This window comes from Daphnia magna, linkage group LG9 (genome assembly GCF_020631705.1).
Source record: "Daphnia magna isolate NIES linkage group LG9, ASM2063170v1.1, whole genome shotgun sequence".
Taxonomy (NCBI): Eukaryota; Metazoa; Arthropoda; class Branchiopoda; order Diplostraca; family Daphniidae; genus Daphnia; species Daphnia magna.
Window position 1 is genome coordinate 9,860,513 of NC_059190.1, and position 22,842 is coordinate 9,883,354.

The 22,842-nt window shown below is 41.2% G+C and overlaps 4 protein-coding genes and 2 long non-coding RNA genes across 7 annotated transcripts; 1 reads left to right on the forward strand and 5 right to left on the reverse strand.

Moving 5' to 3' along the window:
* Positions 1-1,206: 1,206 nt before the first annotated feature.
* LOC123476029 (protein obstructor-E-like) lies at positions 1,207-2,661 on the reverse strand. Its single transcript, XM_045179395.1, is given in 7 exon segments — positions 1,207-1,399; positions 1,562-1,581; positions 1,583-1,687; positions 1,771-1,841; positions 1,961-2,149; positions 2,234-2,422; positions 2,500-2,661. Coding segments are annotated over 7 exon segments (669 nt in total). The 5' UTR covers positions 2,552-2,661; the 3' UTR covers positions 1,207-1,356.
* Positions 2,662-3,575: 914 nt separating this feature from the next.
* Positions 3,576-6,172, reverse strand: LOC123476027 (protein obstructor-E-like). The gene is made up of 10 exons (XM_045179393.1): positions 6,032-6,172; positions 5,706-5,972; positions 5,518-5,621; positions 5,335-5,434; positions 4,753-4,823; positions 4,525-4,648; positions 4,342-4,432; positions 4,224-4,268; positions 4,053-4,130; positions 3,576-3,960 (listed from the first exon to the last, which is right to left on the reverse strand). The coding sequence occupies exons 2-10, from the start codon at positions 5,875-5,877 to the stop codon at positions 3,744-3,746; spliced, it is 1,002 nt and encodes a 333-aa protein (XP_045035328.1). The 5' UTR covers positions 5,878-5,972; positions 6,032-6,172; the 3' UTR covers positions 3,576-3,743.
* Positions 6,131-8,183, forward strand: LOC123476028 (protein obstructor-E-like). Its single transcript, XM_045179394.1, has 10 exons — positions 6,131-6,296; positions 6,361-6,403; positions 6,488-6,521; positions 6,592-6,619; positions 6,702-6,720; positions 6,779-6,864; positions 6,945-7,030; positions 7,098-7,212; positions 7,448-7,652; positions 7,876-8,183. Exons 1-10 carry the CDS (start codon positions 6,131-6,133, stop codon positions 7,892-7,894), a joined length of 801 nt encoding a protein of 266 aa, XP_045035329.1. The 3' UTR covers positions 7,895-8,183.
* LOC116925135 (formin-binding protein 1-like) lies at positions 7,891-18,329 on the reverse strand. Of its 2 annotated transcripts, none has more exons than XM_045179391.1 (11): positions 18,127-18,329; positions 16,468-16,583; positions 16,351-16,401; positions 13,526-13,673; positions 12,530-12,802; positions 11,912-12,082; positions 11,550-11,807; positions 10,674-10,897; positions 9,799-10,095; positions 9,519-9,724; positions 7,891-9,190 (listed from the first exon to the last, which is right to left on the reverse strand). In XM_045179391.1, exons 1-11 carry the CDS (start codon positions 18,148-18,150, stop codon positions 9,030-9,032), a joined length of 1,929 nt encoding a protein of 642 aa, XP_045035326.1. In that variant the 5' UTR covers positions 18,151-18,329; the 3' UTR covers positions 7,891-9,029. The 2 variants fall into 2 exon arrangements, with proteins under 2 accessions (XP_045035326.1, XP_045035327.1); XM_045179392.1 differs by having other exon boundaries at positions 10,674-10,867; positions 18,127-18,328.
* Positions 14,922-16,336, reverse strand: LOC123476031. The gene is made up of 2 exons (XR_006651604.1): positions 15,561-16,336; positions 14,922-15,476 (listed from the first exon to the last, which is right to left on the reverse strand). It is a non-coding gene; the product is annotated as an uncharacterized LOC123476031 (long non-coding RNA).
* LOC123476030 lies at positions 16,590-18,095 on the reverse strand. Its single transcript, XR_006651603.1, has 3 exons — positions 18,005-18,095; positions 17,721-17,925; positions 16,590-17,663 (listed from the first exon to the last, which is right to left on the reverse strand). It is a non-coding gene; the product is annotated as an uncharacterized LOC123476030 (long non-coding RNA).
* Positions 18,330-22,842: the final 4,513 nt, after the last annotated feature.

A 22,842-nucleotide genomic window follows, 5' to 3' on the forward strand; every position in this document is an offset into this window, starting at 1 on the left:
CAGATGCGAACCCGTTCCGCCAGCAGCAGCAACGAACGAGATTAAATTACAATTCTAGTTTTAACTCAAAAACGTTGTTCTTCTTCGGAATATTTGTTCTCATTCTCACGCTCTCTTCGTTTTATTTTTTCCTTAGAAATATGTGCCTTATCCAATTCTTTTTTTTTTTTTGTACACAGGGCAGCACTAATCAAAGTTGGCTATCTACCGAGTACCGACCCGCAGAAAGCATAGAAAAAACAAAGCCTTACAAAAAGAAAAGAACGTCAAGTGACACAAGTGGCGACTGGCGAACCAAATCATTTCATTTCGTTGTTGTCCGAGTGAAGTGAACACCGGCCTCCTTTCTACAACAGAGCTGTAAAACACCAGAGTCCTTGAGATTTCAACAAGGACACTCAAATGAACGGTGTACGTGATCAATGCACAGTTTCGCCTAAAAATTTGCATGTTCTCAATTCAAAGGGAGCCCCCGTTACGTAAGTTCTCTAATAGCACGTTTTGATTTAAATCGTGTGTGAGACCGTACACCCTTTTGTTCCATGTGTCTCCTGTTCATCTCACGTTTTCGCCCTTTGTTTCTTTATAAACGCTCTACATCCATTGATTATGAATATTCTTTGATCCTATTATCAACAGCGAGAAAGTGGGCACTTCGAGTATCACAACGGCATTGAGCTGTTTGATGCCGAGTCCCATTCGACGTCGAACGAACAGTTTGCTTTTAGTTTCAAAAACACATATAAAAGTGGTATAGAAAAATAAATAATTATGAAATGGAAAAAATTTACGACACATTTTCCGTCAAAGTTTCCTGTGTAACTCGAGGGAGAACACATTTGCTGGCCAACTTTTTTCACCTACCAGTTGACAGTCGGGTAGACTTTCCTATACACTTCACGTCTCATAGAAAAATGGCAGCTACAATGAATTAATGGTGAGTCGGCTGTGGGAACGAGCGCAGCATTAGCCGTCTGCCTGTCATTCCAGATTTTCAAACCCTTCATGATTTGTTATCGATCATTCATCGTGAGGCAGTGAACCTTCAGTGACAGATCAAAAGAAGGAGACTTGATAAATCGCGAATGATGTTTTGAGATGATCGTCCATTACGCAAGATGATGTATCGGTTCCGCAGGTAGCGCAAAACAATTTTCGCTGCACAGCAGCGGGTTCCGCGCAAAAATTAATACGTGGATATGGATATAAAATTAGACAAAAGACTGTGTATTCGATGTAAACCATAAGACAGAACAATACGTTAATACGACCCGCTCTTCATCCATTTCGATTCGCAATTTTCCCCTTGACCCTGCTATACAAGTTGCGGCCTATAAATTTTTTATGGAAGGGTTTTTAGTAGGTGGTCTCTTTTGGTTCCGGTGGGTAGTAGTTGGCACTAAACAAACATTAAGAAAAACAAATAATTAAATAATAATTAAATAAAAATAAAGAAACGCAAAGTATTAGCATTCCAATTTGTTCTTAAAGCATCACTCTCAACTAACTGGCTAAAGTCAGAAATATATAGTTAAAAGAAACGTATAAAAATTGTAATCACCAAGCTGGCACGTTCTCCGAGTGCTCCGCAGGCGCCAATAGCCTTGTCGAATACGGTCCTAGTTCCGCAAACCTGCAGGCGTGGTTTGTTTCCCTCAACGCAGACGAAATAACGGGCGCAGTCACTCTGATTAATTTCATCAAAAAAGCAATTTCATTTTTTTAAGGAGCCGATTGGAAATCAAACGTCTAACGGTGCTGTTTGATTACCGGGTGGGGGTAGACGGGGTTGGTGGCAGCGACGTATTCATCAACAGCGGGGCACTTGAAGCCGAGGAATGCTGACATTAACATTAAGGAGAATTGGTTAAATAAAGAATGTATCGAAATTTGTAAAATTATGTATGGCTTGTGCAGCAGCGTTGAATTCATAAAAAAATGGCCAAAAATGAATGAATACCTTCGACATCGCAAGTGGGCACTTGGTCTGGCCATTCGCACCGCCAAAGGGTTGGGTGCCAGGCTAATCCTTCGGGACATTTGAATTGGTGTTCAACTCCATCGACACAGTTGACGAAATCTCCACAACTATCTCCGATCTTGAACATGCCCCACTTTCTGGCGCAGTTACCGTACGACGGAGACGCGGCTACAAACAATCAAATCAAAGGCAAAATGATGGCGTGCAATCCAATTCCAATGATATCGATTGTTGTTTTCATTTTGGACTTACGAGGCTCGGTTCTCTTGCCGCAATCGACTTCATTCGGGTAGTCGCAAGGGTAGCGGAAAGCAGCCGCTTTTTCGTTCACCAAAAGACCATCGGGGCAGGTCACCTCTTCGGCAACACCGTCACGACATTCCAAAAACTTGTCGCATCGAGAGGCATCTGGGAAATAGCCGTTCGGGTACGGGCAGTTGGCTGAACGGGGGGTTCCGAATCAGGAAAATGTCAATTGAAAGAGCGAAAACAATGAGTGGAAAACAGACAAGAAATACCTTGAGCCCAGGCGAGAAAAGCCAATGTAATAACAAGCTGCAACGCGGCCATGTCTTTGTTAGGATGAGTACGTTGAGGTGTTGTTCACTTGCGAGTCTTCCACACACTGCTGCAGAGTTAAGTCCACAAACTGCAGTTGAATCTAGTTTCTCGAAGGTTTTTAATGAAAAAAAAGGGAAAAGAGAAAGGTTCGCTACTTCGAACGAACACGATGACGTTCTCCAAAAAGGTTAGAATGTATGAAGTCTGGAGAAGGGAAACAAACGGAAAAGGCGCCTTTCACATTGGGCGAGAGACTCGAAGAAGTTCCGTATACACTCGCATAACAATCATTTGCCAATCCCTATTATTATACGATATATCGTAATAAGCCGACGTAGAAAGAAGAAGAAAAAAAAAAAATACCCACAGACAACCGAATGCATTTTCAATTTAATATTCAAGGACTTCACGAACGCCATCGTCTTTGTTTCTAGATGAAATATTTCCCTTTGGGCTTACTTGGCCACGAACGTTACAACATACACTCGTAGAGTAAATAGCAGTCCGATTTTGACAATGAATAGAATTGTAAGCCTTTTTTGGCCAAATGCAAAACATGTAAACACTTTCACGGGTGTGTTCATTGAACATTTTTTTTTATTTCAGTGCAATGTCTCGCATTTTCGAGAGATTTGGAAGACACTGGCGCGTCACCTTCTGCGTTGAGTGAAAGTAGTCAAACCGGTCGGAAGCCAATACGCTGAGGGGAAAACGTGGGAAACGATGCACAAAGAATTCCTTAATTCATGATTTCTAAAACAGAGCAGCTATGGTTTATTTTGTGAATCGGCGAGTCTCTCATTCACCGGAGGACGGAGAGCCAATATGTAACGCACGTCAATTACATTGGAAAATACGCGATGACCGCACCTAGAGCTGAATTTCTGCAATTGCTTTGCCTTCCCGATGGCCACTTGTAACCGATTGCCACGCCTCTGTTGGAAAAGCTTTCTTTTTCTTTTCAAACTCCGAGTTCATATTGGTTCATTCTATGAAGAGAAAAAACCCCACGAAACAATCGCAAGGCAGTCAGTTGGTCGAATAGAATTTTTACTCCAAACGGATCAAATGATACAGAAAATGGCCACACAAAAAAAAAAGAAAAATGCGACAAGACAATGGAATGACTGAATTAAAAACGCTATAGTCAATGCTCACAAGGGATTGAGCGGAATGATACGGTGTGTACTAAACGCTGCTACTAAAGTAGGCCAAGTAGATTGGCTCCCCTAGACAAACGTCGCGATGGTTGCGGGCTGGATTTCACCGTCTGTTCGGACTCGGCTTTGGCAGACACCGTTCCAGCTGATGGTCGGACAGCTGAGTTGTTGATCTTCCTAGACGAGAGAGCTGGCGAGACGGAGTCATCGGAAACGCCATCCTCCTCAATCGGATCACCTTCGCCATACCACTTTTCACTGTGTCAAAACGTCAGTTTAAAAGAGACATTGGTACTTTGTTCAGTTCCATTGCGGGGCCCCATTTAGACGACGATTGCTGTAAAACTTACCAGCCACGGACATTCTGAGGCTCATCACAGCGACCAGACACCGGATTAAAGACCAATCCGTACGTGCATCCTCCGAGGCTATAGCAGAAAAGGCACAGATTAAAATCTATTTTTAGATGAAACTTATTTTTCAGGTAGAAACGTCCAAGTGTGTGATGGCGAAACACGTACCGTGGCATTCCAGTCAACAGGCACATGTAGAAATGGCGACAGGAACTAATGGATAAAACAAAACGGAATTTCAAAAGAAAAACCAAACAATTGTTTGTTTCTTATGATAATTTATTACCTTGGATGGGCGAGGCGATCGTGATCACCGAAACGAAGGACGGTGGGATTCGCCCCAATTCCAATACTGGGACACACGAAATTTAGGAACTCTGTAAATTCAATTAATTCCATTGTATTAAATTGCGAGGTGCGTGTGGGACCGAGAAAAATGCCTCCGCCCGTTCATGTGACATCAACTTACGAGAGGCACTGCAATTCGGCCTGTTTGTTTGGTCAGCGTGAACGCAAGCTCCAACTAACGGCTCAAAAATAACACCAGGTGGGCACGCAATAAGAGATTCTTGCCCGTCGGTGCAGTGATAGAACTGAAAATAACGATATAGTCAGTATACATAATGACATGTAATCACTATGGAAACGGATACTGTTTCTAACGAAATTTCAAACAAGGCCCATAATAGCTATTTACCTTGTCGCACGATCCGGGCACTGGGTACATTCCGTTACGACGTGGACAATTCAAAGTTGAGCGAGGATTTTCTAATTTAAAAAATATATAATTATAATTATTATTTTGATTGTTACAAGACTAACGCCAGGGTATGTACTATTGTACTAGTCTACGAAAATTCTAGAAACTAGTCTTGAATTTTTTTTTTTTTTTTACTTTTATCTAGTTCATCAAAATCAGCACATTTTGCTGAACTAGATGTAGGTTACGAAAAAAGGATATAGCAGTAAAAGGGCCACAAAAAAGGTGGTGTCTGCATGCATATGCGATGATTGCACAACGACCTTGAGGCTCCTTCTAACGGTTCACTACTGACCATCAGATGGCAGCAGCGTACGACGCTGTCAAGGCCCGCAAAGTTTTCCCCTTATTGATCAATCAAAGATATAAAAAAAAAGAAGACCAAGAGCAAAGTAATTCTATAAACAGTGCGAAGAGAATAAAAAGAACTAGTATTGAAATTCTAGTTTAAAAAACCCCCAGAATTCTATGCAAACCACTAGTAAATAACTAAAAAATTAGACAATAAAACAAGATTACGTTGTTTTGTCCTGCTGCCACATTGGACAGCATGGGGTAGCTCGCATTTTTCCTTATCATCGTCGAAGACAAGCCCATCGTCACAAAATTCTTCGGTTGCCTAATTACAGATGTGTAACAAGAATGCCAATTAAAATTGCAACAGCTTTTTTGCTACAATTTGCCTTCGCCGAAAACGCTTACCGTTCCATCTTGGCAAACGAAATATTTGTCGCAGAATTCTGTATCGGGCAGCATGTAGGGTCGATGACTTCGTTCGCATGGAGGAGTCCTCACCGTAGCAGCAGCTAAAAATAATTTAAAAAATAAATAGATGAAAACTTTTACCAACACCTTGTGAAATTGATCAAATGTTGTCTCGTTTTACACACCGATACAACTAACGAAGGTGGCAATGGCAAGGAGCGTTTTGAACCACATCTTCTCGGTGAATGATGCAATTGACGAATGATGAACATTGTTCATCTCACTCCATTTTAAATAAGAATTATATGGCCTTCGAATCAAGGCTGTGTGTTTCATTTGGGGAGTTTGAGGGTGCATTAAAGCGTAATCGCTAATGTGAACCTATGCATCTGATTCGACGTATGGGCAGAAGAGACACGAGACTAGGAGATTATTTTTCGACCTTGTTTTACCTGCGGGAATTCATATTTTAGTAGGGTGCGTGTTTTTGTCATTGTCTCGAGTATCCCACCAGCTAAAATGGGCTCGAGGGCAAAATTTTAGATTTTGCGCTATTCTTCAACGAGGTGCCAAGTCTCGAAAAAGATTCCAGGCCCTCCAGATTCATGAAATGAAGAGAAAATGCTACGTTTCCACAAATCCATTTCATCCCCTTGCTTGGTCAGAAAGTGGTAGCTACCCAAATCAGCTCAACATGCAGAGAACGCTTCATCTGTTGTCACTCGTAGCGGCCGTCCTATGTCTCTCAATGGTTTCATCGTTTCAACTTCAGCGAGGTATGAAATGCTCTCAGAATTAGCCACCGAATATAACCTATAATAATCGCGGCAATTTCACAAGATTTATGGAAGCTCGTGCCAGGATTAGTCGAATGCGTCATACGGTATATTTTTGAATTACGTACCTTTTTTTTCCCCATTTACCTGTCAAAGTCGTATTAATACCTGTGAAACCTTGTTTACGTCAGTCCGCGACCATACAAAATCGCTGACCAAAACCAGGTAAATATTCATGCCGCATTCATATCTGTAACGTGTTTCTTCAATTCCTTTAATCGTTATCATTTCACAGTGTGATAAGTACTACATCTGCGACAACGGTGAGTTCTACATTATTGCAGTGACATTGGCAGTGAGAAATTAATTCTTAAAAATTGATTACCATTTTCGTAAACTTGATAGGTGTGGCCATACCACAGCTGTAAGTCATTTGGTCAGTCGTCAATAGTTCAGCCATTGATTCATTTTCTTCGAAATAGTTGTCCAGATGGTACGGTGTTTCATTTTCCAATTCAGAATTGCATTCTGATAAACGGGGCAGACTGTAGCGGTCGACCTATACTTCGTAAGATAATCGTTCAAATTCGGTTGCTTTATTGTTCGCCGAGTTGTAAAATTCGATTGCATTTCACTCTGAAAATATAGAGGAATCGATTAAAAAGAACCAATGCCTCAAGAAGACCGGACTCTTCCCCCACGAAGATCCTACTCAGTGCGATAAATATTACCAAGTATTCCAAGACAATATCCATCACTTTCTACCATTATCGATCAAACACGCACCCTTTATCGATCTAGTGTCTAGATGGGCGCCAGACGTTAATCACATGCCCAGAAATGTTGCTTTTTGATCGCGCAAGAGGTGTTTGCGATTATGCTGATTTGGCCGACACTTCCTCCTGCATTCTTGAACGTAAGCATTGCAATCTGTCAGTCAACTCCATACTTTCTTTGCACTAAACTATGCATAGTCGATCTTGATGCTTCGCGATACTGGACGTTAACCGAACAATTCTGCACACACAAGCTATTAATGTAGAAATCTACGCTGGGCGCCATCGGCCCTGCTACTGAAACTGCTGATTAACCTTTCACCTTAAAATTTAGAGGCAAATTTGAATTATGCGCTTTATATTTGTGGCTTGTAGCGTCACCGGTGGTTTGCCCCTGTCGGGATGAGGAACCTTTCTCGTCATCACTGGACATCACGAAGCGTCTACTCCCTCATCCCGACGACTGCCGTAGGTTTTTCTTCTGCGAGACGACCATTCCACGACCACTCATTTGCGAGGAACATTTGGCCTTTGATTTGGAGACCTTATCTTGCATCGACAAGTCACAAGTTCAACGCTGGTAATTAAAGATATTAATCTTTTTTTTTTTTTTTTTTCGTTTTTAACTCAAGGTCGAGAGTTCAGTGTCAAAATGCCATCTTTCATCCTGAACATTTGGAAAATTGCAACGCTTGTCGAGGAAAACCCTAGTGGGCTAGCTGAGAGAACAATATTACGTCTAAACTAAAGAACAAAAATTAATGATTTCTCACCATACAAATAATTTTGTTTTTCCCATGCAGTTCCAGTACCCATCATTAGAGGGAAGCCGACACGTTTATTCCCGACTGAGACTTACTGCGTCGCATTGAGCATATACGAATTACAAGACAAAACGTAGACCTTCCGTGGATGCCAATCAGGAAAAAAAATAAAAATACAAGAAAATAGAAAAAGAAGAACAGGAGATAAAAAAAAAAAAAAACAAACAAACAAAACCCCCCCAAAAACGAGGCATTAAAAACTGAAGAGTACTTACACAAACACAAAGCAGTGCACGAATCACTGTCAATTTTCACTGAACGCATAATACACTGACATTGGCATTCAGCGTGGAATTTCTTCACCATTTCTCTTGTCGCCAAAAGGAATTGTTATTTTTCCATCGAATAAAAAAAACCCTCTTCGTCGACAAATGAGGCTGTCCTGTAACGGACATATTTTGTTTACTCAACGGCCTGTTACACCCAAGTCTCAGCGGCCCACAAACAGTACACTGTACACGAATCGCGACGTCACTCGTTTTTCTAAACTCGAAAGAATATTTGGGACTATAAAACAGGGGGAAAAAAAGGTGTAAATTGAAAGGCAGCAAAATGTCAACACACGAAAAGGCAGCGCACAAACCCTTAGAAAAGAATTGTTTTCATGGTAAGAAAAAAAATCAGAATTATAATGTAACGGGTCAAAGTCAATTGTTCGCATTAAGCAATGACCGAATTTTGGGCGACGAGAGCGAACGGACAAAACACAGCGATACAAAAATAAAAAGGAAAAAGAAGCGATTGCACGCCAAAAACGACTATAACTTGTCTTTACTGAATGAAAATGAAAATGAGAAAAAGAAAAATCCCCAAACTATGAATTTCGTGGCAAAAAAAAAAAAAATATTACAGATATTAAATAACCCCAATGAAAAGCGAGAAGGTTACACATTATTTGTGGAATTTCAGTAAAGTAAGAAGGCCATGAAAAATTTTGTAATTCCGATTTTAAAAACCATTGGTGATTTGTAACCAATGACCGCCACGCACTGACGGAATGATCAGACTTCACAGATTGCCTTCCAATCGATTCGATACAACAGGACCCTTTTTTTTGTTTTTTTTCTCTCTTTTGCTTTTTTAATAGCCAATAAATAGTAGGAGACGCTGATGGGGCAAGTGTTGTGGGTGAACTAGCAAGTATTATACAGTGTACACTGGATGTAGGAAGTGGGAACGAAGCCTTCCTCGAAGCTGGAATTCCGTCGCACTCGTGTCCAACCGTCTCCCTGGTCGACTTCAATGACAAACAGTTCTTCGCCTTCGTGTAAAGGGATAGAACCTTCGCTTTGGGCTACCAATAAAAAAAAAAACAGAAAAAACAGAAAAAAAAACAACGTTTAAGTTTCATAACGTCATTTGCGCAGCAGATTCTGTTCCGTGATGGAAGCAGTGGCGTGAAGGCCAATTTCAGAGTGACATGAGATGTTTGTAACATCATCACCATTGCGGTTCAAATAGTATACAGTTTGATCATCAGATAAGCCCATCACCAATGCTATCCCGAAAGCAAACATGCACAAGGATGATGATTGAAAAACAAAACAGGAAGGGTTTGACATTGAGAATGGAAATGCCGCAGAGTAGTCGATTGTTTCCGAATGATAAAAATGGCGACTAACCTTCAAACGCATAAAGTGCTCGGCAGGTACCCAAAACTGGCAGTAATTCGCTTTCATACACCTCGTTCTCGTTCTCGTTCAACGTGTCGTCCTCTTCGGCGTCAATCTCCGCCTCAGCGTTTGCGTAAAGCCGCTCTACCTCCGAATCGGGGAAACTTGTGTGCGACGCGTGCGAGCCCACTCCGCTTTCAGGACTATGAGAAGACCTACGAGAAAAGGGAATGTATAGTTTCTTCCAACAGCTTCCTCCTTAAACAATGTTAATTCTGTAAATGTTTACCCGTGAGTAGGTTGGGGCGTTCCAGGTAGAGAGGGTTTATTGTTAGGATTGGAAACGCTCGAATCGGACGCGCTCCGGCTAAGCGATTCGTCGGAGCCTCCGTGCCGAGTCAGGGCGTTGTTCGATCCTTTAGATCCAACCAGTTTCCTCAGCCCTAGTCCTCCACTACTGCCGTTCATGCCCATAGCCGAAGACGTTCGGACACCAGGCGCGTTTAGCGTTTGCGACGACACTCGACCTTCGGCTTCATCCAGATAGCCTTGGAACTTGTGAAGCTCTAACCGTAGTTTATCCAACCTGGGTGAAAAGAAAACCGACAACAGAAAATCAATAAACAATAATCTACTTAAAAATTGCTTCTGCTCAAGACAATGACAAACTGGCAAAATCCCCTTCGAAAAAAGTTCAGCTCAAAGTCTAAGAAGATGAACAAGAAGGATTAACGATGCAAAGCCCTCGCTTAATAGTTGTCAGTCAAGCCAGCAATGACAATGGTTTCGTCGTTAGGTCATTCATTTTCGAACGAAAAGACAACGGGCGATCCATATTTGATTTTCAAGATAGCGGGCCATGGCGCTTGCCTCAGGGTTGGTACAAGATAAAGAATGAAGAAACGTGAAATTTGCCGTTTTCCTAGCAAGTCCATTGGAAATTGTAATCGCAATCTGATTTCGGCCACAAGTCCAACCATATCGCGATATGCTGGCCCTTCACGAAATTTCATTCTTTATTTTTAGCATGAAATAACCACCAGACTACCAGAGGCTTCATACTACTTTTCACGAAAGCCCAAATCGAAATGGAGACGAGGCTCGCAGGTCTCCTGAGTTACGAGCGCCAACTGACAATCAAATAAATCGTTCGGCTTGAGATACCTTTGTCCACTTTCTGTCAGCTGGCCCTCGATGGAAAGCGGGTCGCCTAAGGCACGATTTTGCTCGTAGACGCCCTTCATTTTCATGAGTCCGTCTCGCGTCGCCGTCTCCTGCAACAGCCGTGTGTTTATCTCATCCAGCCGCTGCTGCAGCTTCTTTCGTCGTTGGTTTGGCGCTAAATCGCTAAAGTCCTCCTTTGGTTCGACGAGAGCAATCAGAGACGACTGGAAAGCAGAAAGTAAACACAAATAAAAAAATTTTAAAAAATGTGTCAACAAACAATCGCAATTCATTTGAAGCAGCCAAGCGCTGACGGAGCGTGCCATCCTATTTTACACTCAGCAGTTTGTGCAAGATGAAAATCTTGCAAGACTCATTAATTCAAAGACATTGGCGACAAAAGCGGATGGTGGATGAAGGAAAACGTGCTGGGAAAATGGACGAGGATGAGTGCATGCTGACGACAACGTTTTTGTTTTCCTCTTCGATTAATCAATTAATCAAAGCGGAGAAATGGGAACGGAAGCGCAAGCTGCGGGGAGGCAAAACGTAAAAAAAAAATTTTTGGAATCAATACTTACGATAATGGATTAGTGCACTTGAACGTGTGGCGTGCTACAATACTACGTATGGTAACGTCTCCACACTCGGCATCCGCATTTGCAGAACGAGAAAAGAAATTATAACAAATACGGGTGAGATGGAATAAGTAAGAAAAGGAAAAACAACAATTCAAAAAATGAACTGAAAATGAAAATGGATTGGTTGAAAATAATAGGCATTTTTCACGACATGTTGGTCAACGAATCCTCTGTTAGTCACGCCATTCTCTCCTGTTTCTTTAGGGAAGATGTTTTTGTGTATTCGAAACGTTACCTTTCCAGCGTTGAAGATGCTAAAGATGCCAGCTCGCTTTTTGAGTTTCATGGCTGTCAACGTGCCAACTTTCGATTCGGACTTGAGGATACCACTCGAGGTCAGGCTGATGGTGGACGGGATGGCGCCGCTACCGCCACCATTGCTGGACGAGTCGGAGCCAACGCTGCCACTCCGCATATTACTTAGGTCTTCAAACGGCACATCTTCCGGTGGCGAAAAACCAGACTTGTACCGTTCAATAACCAACCGCGAGTCCTTAGAACAAATAAAAAAATAAAAATAAAAAAAATGAAGGAAAAACAAAAGACGTTCTATTCCACTTCAAAATGAATGAACGTGTCAAATAATAATAAAGTTACCTTTTCTGGGTCGACACTGTCGGCTGCTCGAATAATTCCGTCCAAACATTTGTTTATAATAGGAAAGACGCTGCGTTCTATGTCCACACCCTTTCGTATGAAATTTTCAATTTGTTTGATTCTTTTGTCGTCCAATTCTTGTAGAGCGTGAAAGACACCTGGAAGGGACGTCTAGTTGGAACAAAAGCACGCCATCATTCCAGATGATTAAAAACAATAAATTAGAAAAGCAGTAGGGAAAACACATCAAAAGTCATCATTGGAATTTTCACCACTATGCAAGCTGCACTGATAATAATGCAACATCTGTTGGTTCACTTTTTTCCCAGCCAAAATAAGGCAATGTTGCATTGAGATAAATAATGATTGCATCACAACGATATTGCCATGTGGAACTAGGTTGGGACAGAGAGAGAGAGAGAGAGAGAGAGAGAGAGAGAGAGAGGTACAGAAACCTTATTGGCGATAATGTGAACAAACTTGCCGAAAACGGTACGACGTTTCTCATTTTGGTTATCGGTAGAAATAAATAAAAAAAACAAAAACAAAAAAACAAAAAAGGGAAAAAGAAAAAAAAAGAAAAAAAAAGAAAAAAAAAAACACCCGTTTCCCACGCACCTGGTAATGACACGTCTGAATCTCGTTGGCTTTCTGGAGTTGCTTGGCGTACTCATTTTTGTTGTCATCGCACTGATGGCTTTTGATGGACGAGTTAATACGCTGCTTCTCGACGTCGGCTCGCGAGAGGTTCAGATCGGCATCAGCTTTACGGTACGCATCTTCGGCCCGCTCTGCTTCTCGGAAAGCCTTTTCATAATTCTTTTGAGCTCGATCCAGCGCCGACAGTTGCTGGTTCAACGACGACTGTAATTTAGCGCCTTCCTGTAGAGCCTGTAAATATAAGAAACGTCAAACACCCTCTACGTCACGTTATATTATACTATAAATGGGGCCGAGCCCACCCAGCGACTATTGGGAGAAAGCAGAACAAGAGCTTGGTCCAAACTCCAAAGGGATGGAAAGTAACTGGGAGATGCCAAGGTTGAAAACCCGACTTTTTTTGAAAGTGTGACACGCCCGCAAGCTACTATATAGTACGTCTGATGTTTTTTCAGATTCGTTTTGTTTTGCAACTTGCTGAAGCCATGGACCCATAATTTAATCTGTTGGATGCTAATTTATTTTCTTTGTTTTACGCTACATCTGGAGCCAGAGAACTATGGCTACAACGGCGGAGAAAACTAGATTGAATGGGACGTGCACGCCCGTACTGAGGTTGGATAACCATTCAAAGCAAGACAATGCCTTTAAACCGCCCGATGATTATCTCAACTTTCGAAGGCAACACGTCCTTGAAGCCCAATGTGTGTACTGTCCCAAGCTGTGGGTCTACGCCTCAACTATGGTGGGAAGAAACCTACGAATTCCGTTGTTGCCATTTCATTTTCTACGAACCAAAAACTAGACTATCAAAAAATAAAGGGAATTCATTTGATATCTCCTTTTCTGTCTAAACTCCAGGAATTTAAGAGACACTTCTCTTCAACAGGTGGGCGGCTGCTGTAAAAACGGGTTAACGAGATGATTACAAAGGGATAAAGGTGTGACAAGTACCTTTTTGCGCTCCTCTTTCAAGTCTTTAACGAGCGCTACGATCTCCTTGGTGACGGCCGAGGTCAGGTTCTCTGCGACGACTTCATGTTGTCCGGCTTGATCATTCACCTCGGTCAGAACATCACGAAACGCTTTCTGGCACGAAAATCTGTTGCAATGAAAAAGAGAACAAAAATTAGATCTCTCTCATACCGCACGTTAAATTCAACACGGCCAAGAGAACAGTGGAGAGCTGTGGCGAACGCACAGTTGGTTGACCACAGGCGCCCGGGATGTCGGTGCGCCGCATGGGAACCTATTAAGAGTACTATGGATACGGTGCAATAGTTAAGAGAAAGATGCAGGAAAATAAATAATTAAAAAAAAAAAAAAAAAAAAAGTTGTTTAAACGACGCAACAGAAGAAAGAAAGCAAACGAGAGAGAGGGATAAGCAGACGAAACAAACCCATTCCCAGGCTTTTCTTGCGAGCGCACGCCCGCGTCCGAGTTCATTAAAAAGGGAAGGAAAACAAAAAGGATGCTATATTCAGCGTCAGACGACCATATCTCTGGCCAAACAGCTATCTCTTTTTGTTCTCTTTCAACCCAATAAAAAAACTCCAAATATTGTTGAAGCATTCCCCAGAAATGGACTATCAGCTTGACGCTAAAAGGCTATCGTCTTTCCGTCGTTCAAGGCTAATTATCTGGGCTTTGGACTTGTCACCTATGGGCAGTCTGAATACAAGACACACTAGCAAATGGTTTCCATGCCTTATTCTCGTTATCTTGCCAGACAACTGAAGAGGAGAGAGTCAAGACCTAGGATGTTAGCGGGCATGATTAGATTTTCAGTGACAACTTCCGTTAAGGGCAGAGATGGTGCTTAAGGGAAAAGAAAAAAAGGGCACGAATTGCCAATCAGATTCAACAGTACAACGGGAAGAAACGCTATTATGAGAGAAACGCTAGATGGAGGGGTCGTTGAGCTGCACGACATAGCCCGCTTTCAGTGCGTGACTGAGTAATTCGACTGCGAGACAGTGACGGAAAATCAGAGGTTTCGTCTTTGCTTAACAAGATTGCGCGTAGAGTATCAACCCTTAATGCGGCGCAGTAAAAAATAGAAATCGCAAACTAAAGTGAATCTTATTAGCATTCTAAAAATTTATCTTCCAGTTGGCTGTCGTCCATTTTGAGCTAGTGGCGACCTATTTGAAAGCCCAAGTGAAAAGTCAACTGCTATTTTAAAACAAACACTACCCAAGCCCAATAACAAAAGGAGGCGAAACATGTACAGCCACAAAGGCTCGCACTTCCAAGTGTGTTAAATCGCCATGTTTTCTTTTCCTTTGCTGTTTACCAATTTGCCAAACAGCAAGGGCCTCCAAAGAGTTGCGCACTTAAAACTGAAAAGAAAAGAAAAAATTGATATAATACAATTTACGGTTACAACAGGTCGTGTTCCACTGGGAAATGTTTCAAATCAAAACAAATTTAACAGGTATTATTGAAATGTTACTGTAGTCGATGGCAATGGTTAGGGAGCGTAACGGCGGTGCAAAACAGACGAAACCTGTCGGCCAAGAGAAGATAGTTCGTTTCATTTTCTACCGTTTCGGATTGCACGATTCGCTGAACGTTCACCGAAATCGGTCGTACCCACGCTAGTGGAGTAGAGCTTCTTTACTTCAGTTGCCTCACTATCTCAGGCTAAAAAAAACAAAAAACAAAAAACAAAAAAACAAAACAAGAAGAACGTTCGGGTTGCGACCGGAACAGGCCACCAAGTTTAGCCCCACTCATCTCGATCGACAACAAACATTGATCTTGTCGAGAGCCGACTGAACCGTTATATGGCATGCACATGATCAATTGTCGTTGGATACTTGTCTTTCTTGTCTTCTTATCTAGTCGCATTTCCCCCACCGAGAAGAAGTATTTGAGTAATGAGCCGAGGTGGAAGGAATGCTACACGATCAAGATATTCAAACGAACAACTATAATCATGAGCCATGTTTTTTCTAAGAATGATGCCATTTTTGCTGTGTTTACCTCCTAAAGGTTAGTGGAAAGGGGGAAGCTACGTTTGGCTGGATCGCTATCGGACATGTGGGGTAGGCTCCTCAGAGGGGTGACGTCATCCCACGATGAGTCAGCGTCATTGCTAGTTACACCCCCGTTAACGAAAAAGAAAAAGGAAGGAGAAGAAGAAAAAAACAAACATAAATAAATAATCGATAGTTGTGGCAAGGGTGGGAGGGCTCATGGCGGCCACAGCTTTATATGCCAGGTGAAGAATTCGCTAGATCCGCTAGCCCCATTTCAGAGATTGGGCAAAAGTGACAAGGTCAGCAAGCTTGCCCTCTCAAAAAAAAAATAAAAAATACAAAATAAAAAAATAAAATAACGGGCGAACCATTCGAGTTTAGTGGGTCAAACCATTTTGATATTCCGAGGCGGATCTTTCTTCTTTCTGTTCTTTAGCTCTCAACATTCGACAAGATTGGTCATCCTGAAACAAACCTAGCGGAAGTACGCTAGACATTACACGACAACAGAACACAAACACGACCGTCGACCGTATGTCGATGTTCGCATTGCTCGTCGTGAAAGATTGGCTAAAGCATCCGAAACAGGGTGCGGAGGATGGCGAAAACCATCAACTATAAACAAGGAAATTGTATCAACATAACAGATTGTAGGCCTTTCCTTCTCGGGAACCAATTCGAATGATCTGGAATATCGCGAGCGTTTTGCTGGAGGCGTCACAAGCAACAAAAACAGCTAGAGGCACGCCCTAGGCACATTACGTTTCGTTTAAAAAAGAAAAATTCCTACTTACTGATAGTCTTCTTCTTCCTTTTTCTTCGGCATATACGACTTCACCAGCCGCCTGGATAAAACATCAGCGTTAAACCAAAATGCACCAAAAAGCTATTCAAACTCTGAAAGTAATCACCTCAGTTTTCCGGCGTACTCCGATTCGATTGCACATCGGTCCCGGATAAAGTTCCCATATCGCTCCAAAAAGTCGATGCCCTTTTGGGTGTGGGCAGCAACGTTGTCGTATTGGTCCTATTAAGGTCATAAGGGAAAATTCACGTATGAAGCCGTTATCTCTCGGTGCACCGATCCAATCAACAGTAAACGTGACACGTATGAGATAAAACTGCTTAACACAAAACGGCGTTATCATCGGCGATAAAGACGAGGGCGAGAAGAGGTTCTATCAACTTCAACGACTTTTGGGGGAAAGGCAAACGCAGATCTGACCGCTGTACGAAGATGTAAAATAAGTCACGGAAACTTTGCCAGAGATAAAATTGGATCCTTTTCTTCCTCAGCGCACGGGAGGATCGTTCGGCAGCTCTCGAATCACATGACTCAAACTAAAGACGTCACAATCTTTGGCTACTGCAACATCCGCCCCCCTCGAACAGATTTAGAACACAACGAGCCAAGTGAAAGAAATGTAAAAGAGACGCCGAAGAAGATTAAGAAACCTTGGTTGTAGGCCGGCAAACAAATGCCAACGACGAGCGCCGGTATCCGTGCGATTCGGAAGGTGAATAACAACAAAATACTTTTGGAGTGAGTTTAAAACCAGAGCTGGTACTGGCAAGAAAGGAAATAAGATCGGCTAACAAACAACAAGGTGCATTCCAGCACGGTCTCCTCCTTGACGCAGTTCTCATTCAAGGTGACGATAAAGCCATTTTCGAATCAACCCAATAATACACAGTGATATTCTGGTATTAAATAAACTATAAGAGTCACGCTTGCTAGAACGTAAGTGATGACTCGGTCTAAATAGATTTTGTGGCAGCTTTTGGCCGATTATGGAATCTTGTGCATTACTGACCCCACTATCTCCGTCTCTCATTTGCGTATACAAGGACTCAAATATAGTTTATAGCTATCAGCTATAGCTAGGAGCAAATATAGCTAGTCCTTTTCTATCTACTGACGAACTGTCGAAAAGAAGATGAAATGGGAAGTTTTAACACAGTCTTCAGATCAGTCGACAGGAAATTTAATGCTACAAGTACGCTGGAATATGTCGCCTGACTATGAAGAACCTAGGCAATTTCCTGTTGAAGGTTTAATATGGAACATCCATTCCTTGTTCATGAGCTACTTGGTTGATTGTTGATCCTGAAAAATAAAAATACCTAAAGATTTTGTTGCATTGAATTCCCAAACTATGCTTACTGATGATATAACTTTTAGATTTCCGGCGCCCTCGGAAGTCTAAAATGCAAAAGCATTGGGTAAGAAGGAAAACTTTGCAGCCAAATGACAGTGAGCCTTAGTTATGGAGTTTGATTACGCCATAGTCTGACAGATTTACAAGAACCCAACTGAGTGGGTGTACAACCAAACTCTCCTTTAAAAGCTTTGATAAACGATATTCACACTGGTCGTGGTGATAACAATAAAAAGGGAGAAAATACAATAATGATAAATCTCAATAATCGTAGTTTTTGTTTTAAAACCTAGAAATGGTAGAATTCAAACGCTGCAAGCTAGGGATGGGTCGTCTCGTTAACACAAGGCTACTGTGAACAGGGGTGTGTTACGCTTTACGATTCTTGTTGAAAAATAGGAAAGAACTTACCCAAAGTTCGATTCCCCAACTCATTTTTTTCACAATGCTCGTATCCGGCTTATCCAATCAAGTTCCAAATTGACATTGCAGATAAAACATTCAAAATTCAACACAAGTTTCACGCACACACCAAACTAGCTTTAATATGCTGACCAACATGCACTTACTTCTGCTTCTAACGCCACTTCGGCAAAACTTTGCTCCTGCAATCGCCATGCCAAGTCTGTCGGCCCCCTAGTGGCCAAAGCTAGAAGGAAGCCGAACAGGTTAAAAAACATACTGGATAATCACGCCATCTAACCACTGCCGCTGAAAGTAATAAGCACAAAAGCAAAAAATATAAAAGAAAAGAAATAATAAGTAACAAATTAATAACATAAAAGAAAACAAAAAAACAAAACAAAAACAAAAAAATAAAATAAACAAACAAAAAACAAACAAAAACAAAAAAAAACAACTTCTTGTGCGGTGCGACGTTATAGGAATGCGATAAAATGCAGCCTCTGGTAAAGGAAAAAACCTTTGCGGTAGAAAATCTGTCAGCGTTGATACGAAAAGTTGCTGTTTCTTTTGGAATGCAGGACTATGGTGGCAACTGAGTATGCGGAATCATGAAGGTAGTATAGTACTTATATTGTCTTCGTTTGTCATATCCAAATTGATAATTTAAAAAAAAGCAAAAACAAAAAAATAATATTAAAACAGAACAAAAAGAAAGGAAAAACAAAAACAAACAAACAAAACAATCTAAAAAGCTTAGTTTGTTAAACTGTTATACTTCAATTTGCCAATACAATCTGTCATTGAGGCGACGATTACGGTTCGATTACCTGAAACCCGAAAAGCCACACCGAGCTACCCGAAAAATGGCTGATCGGCTACTACCGGTAGGTTCTTTTCAAGCGGTTCGGTTCGGTTCAAAATTCCCGGTGAAATTGATAGACCCTCAACCATGTTTGAAAATGGCGGATAAGTGGCGCCAATAAAAAAAGTAAAATGCGATGAATTACACTAAATTTGAACCTTAATCAAATTTCGGTGTAAGAATCGGGGTAAAAGTCGGGTCAAAAAGTGGTGTAATTTGAAAATAGTAACCAGTTTTTGGAACCGATTGGCTTTTTTCCCTTGCACCGGTTTGACCGACCCGGACCGGAAGCCGACTCAAATGCCCAAGGGTGGGGAAAGAACCACACTGAAACCCAAAACGACCTAAGCGATCGGCCAAAAAGCTTTGACGCGGGGCCGAGCCCGGCTACGGCTAGCTTTCTCGACGCAACAGCAACTAGGCGAATAGCCACCATAATGTTGTTTATGAATATCTATCACCATTCAAATGTAGCCCATGAAAGAAAACATAATACTAACAAATAAATAAAAGAAATAATCAGAATAAATTAGAATAAAAACTAAAAAAAAAAAACTTAAAAAAAACAACAAACAAACGAATAAAAAACAAACAAACGAAAAGAAACAAAAACTGTTTGCGGTACATCAATCGAAAACCTGCTTAGGTTGAACAGTTTGATCAAATCAAGTGAAGCCACTCATATCAATAATTTCATGTCTCACTATTGGTTTTTTGGATGTCGGATCCAAAATGGAACTTCCAACGCGTTGAGGGCTTGGTTATTAAACCGCTTCAAACGACAATTAGCATTCTCGTAAATAGATATCACACATTAGACAATTTAGACATTACACTAAACTCAAGCGAAAATAACGAAAATAGGAGTATTTATTTTTTAAATTGACATGTTCAATGATGCTGGATCACCGTCTTGTCTACGTAAACCTGGTTTATCAGAGACGGTTCAATTCAGTTTTGTGAATCGCGGTAAATTGTATAAGTAGGGGAGAGTGGGGCCAATTGAAACGCGGGGCAATTGAAACAACAGATCTGGCTCTCGACGTATGAGAGGTAGAGATTTGAAAAAATTTGGGGTAATAAGAATAGGGGCTGTTGATTTTTAGAAAAATTTTAAATTAGTAGCTCTCAAAGTTTCTTAGTTATCTTAATAAAATTAAATTTTGACTTCCGCTTGATTATTTTTGTCGTTTTATTTTTTCAATTTAACCCGCTAAAGATTAAAAACAATTGTTTTAAATAGTACTAAATGAATCTGTGTTCATTTCTCTACAAGTTCATTGTATTTGTTTTTAAATAAATGCTTTTTAAATAACATAAAATAATTAATTTAGCGAAAACGCACGAGAGGGGCAAATGAAACACCCCTGTTTTTAGCACCCTTCCAGAGTCATCATTACATGGTTTGAGAACTCCATGTAAAAGGCCTGTAAATAAGCCACGCCCCACGTCACTTTCGCGGACCCGATTTTTAAGGCTTTTTCGGGCTCGGTCCTTCCGAAAGTGCTGCACCATGCGAAGATCTTATGCACTACAACACTATCTCTCTAGACATCCGCTTGGTGCTAGTATTCAAAAATTCTGTTTTTCTTGTTAGTGCAATCAGACCTCCGCTTGGTACCCAAAATACGCAAAACGTTTCAATTGGCCTCACTCTCCTCTAATAATAGGGCTTACCCATCGCTTGTTTGATGTCTATTGACCATTGATAGATATTTAGCGGGTTTTGCTTGTGTTACGCGAGGGGTCGCCGACTCTTTTCCAGGATGAATCTCGAGAAATTTTTCCGTATTTACTTTTTTTTCTATTTCCGTGATTTCCGTAAATTCCGTAAATTTCCGTGATTCCTAGTTTTCCCCAAGATACCGTAAATTTCCGCAATTCCCGTACTTTTCCCTAAATTTCTGCGATTTCCCTATTTTTCCGTGATTTCTCCATTTTTCTGCGATTTCTAGCTTTTCCTCCTATTACACACCGGATAAACCAAGAGAAAATGGAATCAAATTAAAGATTGATTGATTAAAAATGATTTCATTTTATTTTATTTATAAAATAAAGTCAAGCCACATTTATTGTTAAAAAATCGGGGTAGGCGGGCAGAATAAGATATAATCAGGGCAATCGGGTTGAAATACTCGATCTATTAGGTTTTACCTTAAATCGATTGGTTGTAATCGGGGTTGCATCGCTGATTACGTACACCGATTGAGCCCCGAAAGCCCCACCCCGATGCCCTGAAATGTGAACCCACTTGGGCAAAAAAAGCTCCGATTGGCTCGTGGTTGATCCCTAGCTTGTTATATCTTAGTTGTTTAAGGATATTGACCACATGAGACGCCAGATTTCATCCATTCTTCCTCAAAAGACAGAAAACGTCCAATTCTAGATTTTTCCTCGCGCCATTTTCACGTCTTTACGTTGTCTGCTATATTTGCTATCTAGTGACTAAAGAGTTGCCATATAGCTACATAACAAAATAATGCTTCCAAATAATGGCGCTTTGTCACAGTCATAGCACAGTCATGGAAACCTGGTTGGTTCACGAGATCACTACATGTGGAAAATCGTCTGTCGTTGTGTCCAATTTCGGAAATAGCAGTCAGAGCCTCCAGCGGGTGTGTGATGAATGCATCAATCAGGAAACATGTTTGAAAACTTCAACAGCCAATCACAACAGTGATAAAGGAAACGAAAGGAGCAGACGACACCTGAAAAATTGAAGTTCGAAAAGAAACACTGACAATGGCCGTTGAAGAACTCAGTTTCTCGCAATAGATGACTCTGATTCGAGTTTCCACCACTGTGTCCCGTCCCAAAACCGTCGAAATTTTAGACACAAAGACCAACGAAACGTGGTATAGGGATTCCTCAGCGTGAACCAACCTGGGTTCCATGACTCTGGTCATAGACCCCTGGTTCCTCCACTATGGCTATTTTCCCTCTCAAAAAGAGGTACCCTTTTGCGGGGAATGCTATACAAAAAAAAAAAAAACGAGGGTTTTGGATCGGGGCCGTATGAGTGATTTTCCGCCCCGTGGGACTGCCATCTGTTGACAAATGAGTTTCTGCGTGGAGTAAAACAACACACCCACAAGAGGCGCTCCCACCGGGAAGTGCAATTATTAATTTCTACCCCTTTTTCCGCTTTTTCTCAAGGGGTGAACCTCGATAAATAGAGTAGGCGACGGCATAGAACAGTTTCGGATGCTGCGTTGCAAAATTTAAACAAATCCAGGGGGGTTTCGATTGCAGGGGGAGATAGGAAAAAAGGAGGCTTTTGATTTATTTACCCTAGTAATACTTTTCCATTTCAGGAAATGTTCTAGAATACTTCACTTTAAGACATTCTGCGTCTTCTCCAGTCTTTATAAATAAATAATCATCCCTAGTTTATCCATGAAAATTAATTCAAGTAAAAGGCTAGGTAGTAATACTTTTCCAATTCAGGAAATGTTCTAGAATACTACACTTTAAGACATTCTGCGTCTTCTCCAGTCTTTATAAATAATTAATCATCCCTAGTTTATCCATAAAAATTAATTCAAGTAAAAGGCTAGGGAGGCTGTTTAGAATTTTTTGCGTTTCTAGTGTCAAGAAAATATGTAAACATGGGTGATTCAAATGTGGATATGGGGATAATGGATAAACTAGGGATGATTAATTATTTATAAAGACTGGAGAAGACGCAGAATGTCTTAAAGTGTAGTATTCTAGAACATTTCCTGAATTGAAAAAGTATTACTAGGGTAAATAAATCAAAAACCCCCTTTTTCCTATCTCCCCCTGCAATCGAAACCCCCCTGGATTTTTTTAAATTTTGCAACGCAGCATCCGAAACTGGTCTATACAATCTTTTGGGC

What these genes read in the sequence shown, in the direction of transcription:
- LOC123476027 (XM_045179393.1), bottom strand. Translation starts at nt 5,877, where the DNA reads ATGCACCCTCAAACTCCCCAAATGAAACACACAGCCTTGATTCGAAGG. An exon ending in TCGTTTGCCAAGATGGAACG is followed by an intron (nt 5,435 to 5,517) that starts GTAAGCGTTTTC and finishes ATCTGTAATTAG; the next exon opens with GCAACCGAAGAATTTTGTGA. An exon ending in CCTCAGAATGTCCGTGGCTG is followed by an intron (nt 3,961 to 4,052) that starts GTAAGTTTTACA and finishes GTTTTGACACAG; the next exon opens with TGAAAAGTGGTATGGCGAAG.
- LOC123476028 (XM_045179394.1), top strand. Translation starts at nt 6,131, where the DNA reads ATGAAGAGAAAATGCTACGTTTCCACAAATCCATTTCATCCCCTTGCT. An exon ending in AAATCGCTGACCAAAACCAG is followed by an intron (nt 6,522 to 6,591) that starts GTAAATATTCAT and finishes ATCATTTCACAG; the next exon opens with TGTGATAAGTACTACATCTG. An exon ending in TTCCTCCTGCATTCTTGAAC is followed by an intron (nt 7,213 to 7,447) that starts GTAAGCATTGCA and finishes TGTGGCTTGTAG; the next exon opens with CGTCACCGGTGGTTTGCCCC.
- LOC116925135 (XM_045179391.1), bottom strand. Translation starts at nt 18,150, where the DNA reads ATGAGTTGGGGAATCGAACTTTGG. An exon ending in GAGTACGCCGGAAAACTGAG is followed by an intron (nt 16,402 to 16,467) that starts GTGATTACTTTC and finishes TGTTTTATCCAG; the next exon opens with GCGGCTGGTGAAGTCGTATA. An exon ending in TTCAGACGTGTCATTACCAG is followed by an intron (nt 12,083 to 12,529) that starts GTGCGTGGGAAA and finishes TGTTCCAACTAG; the next exon opens with ACGTCCCTTCCAGGTGTCTT.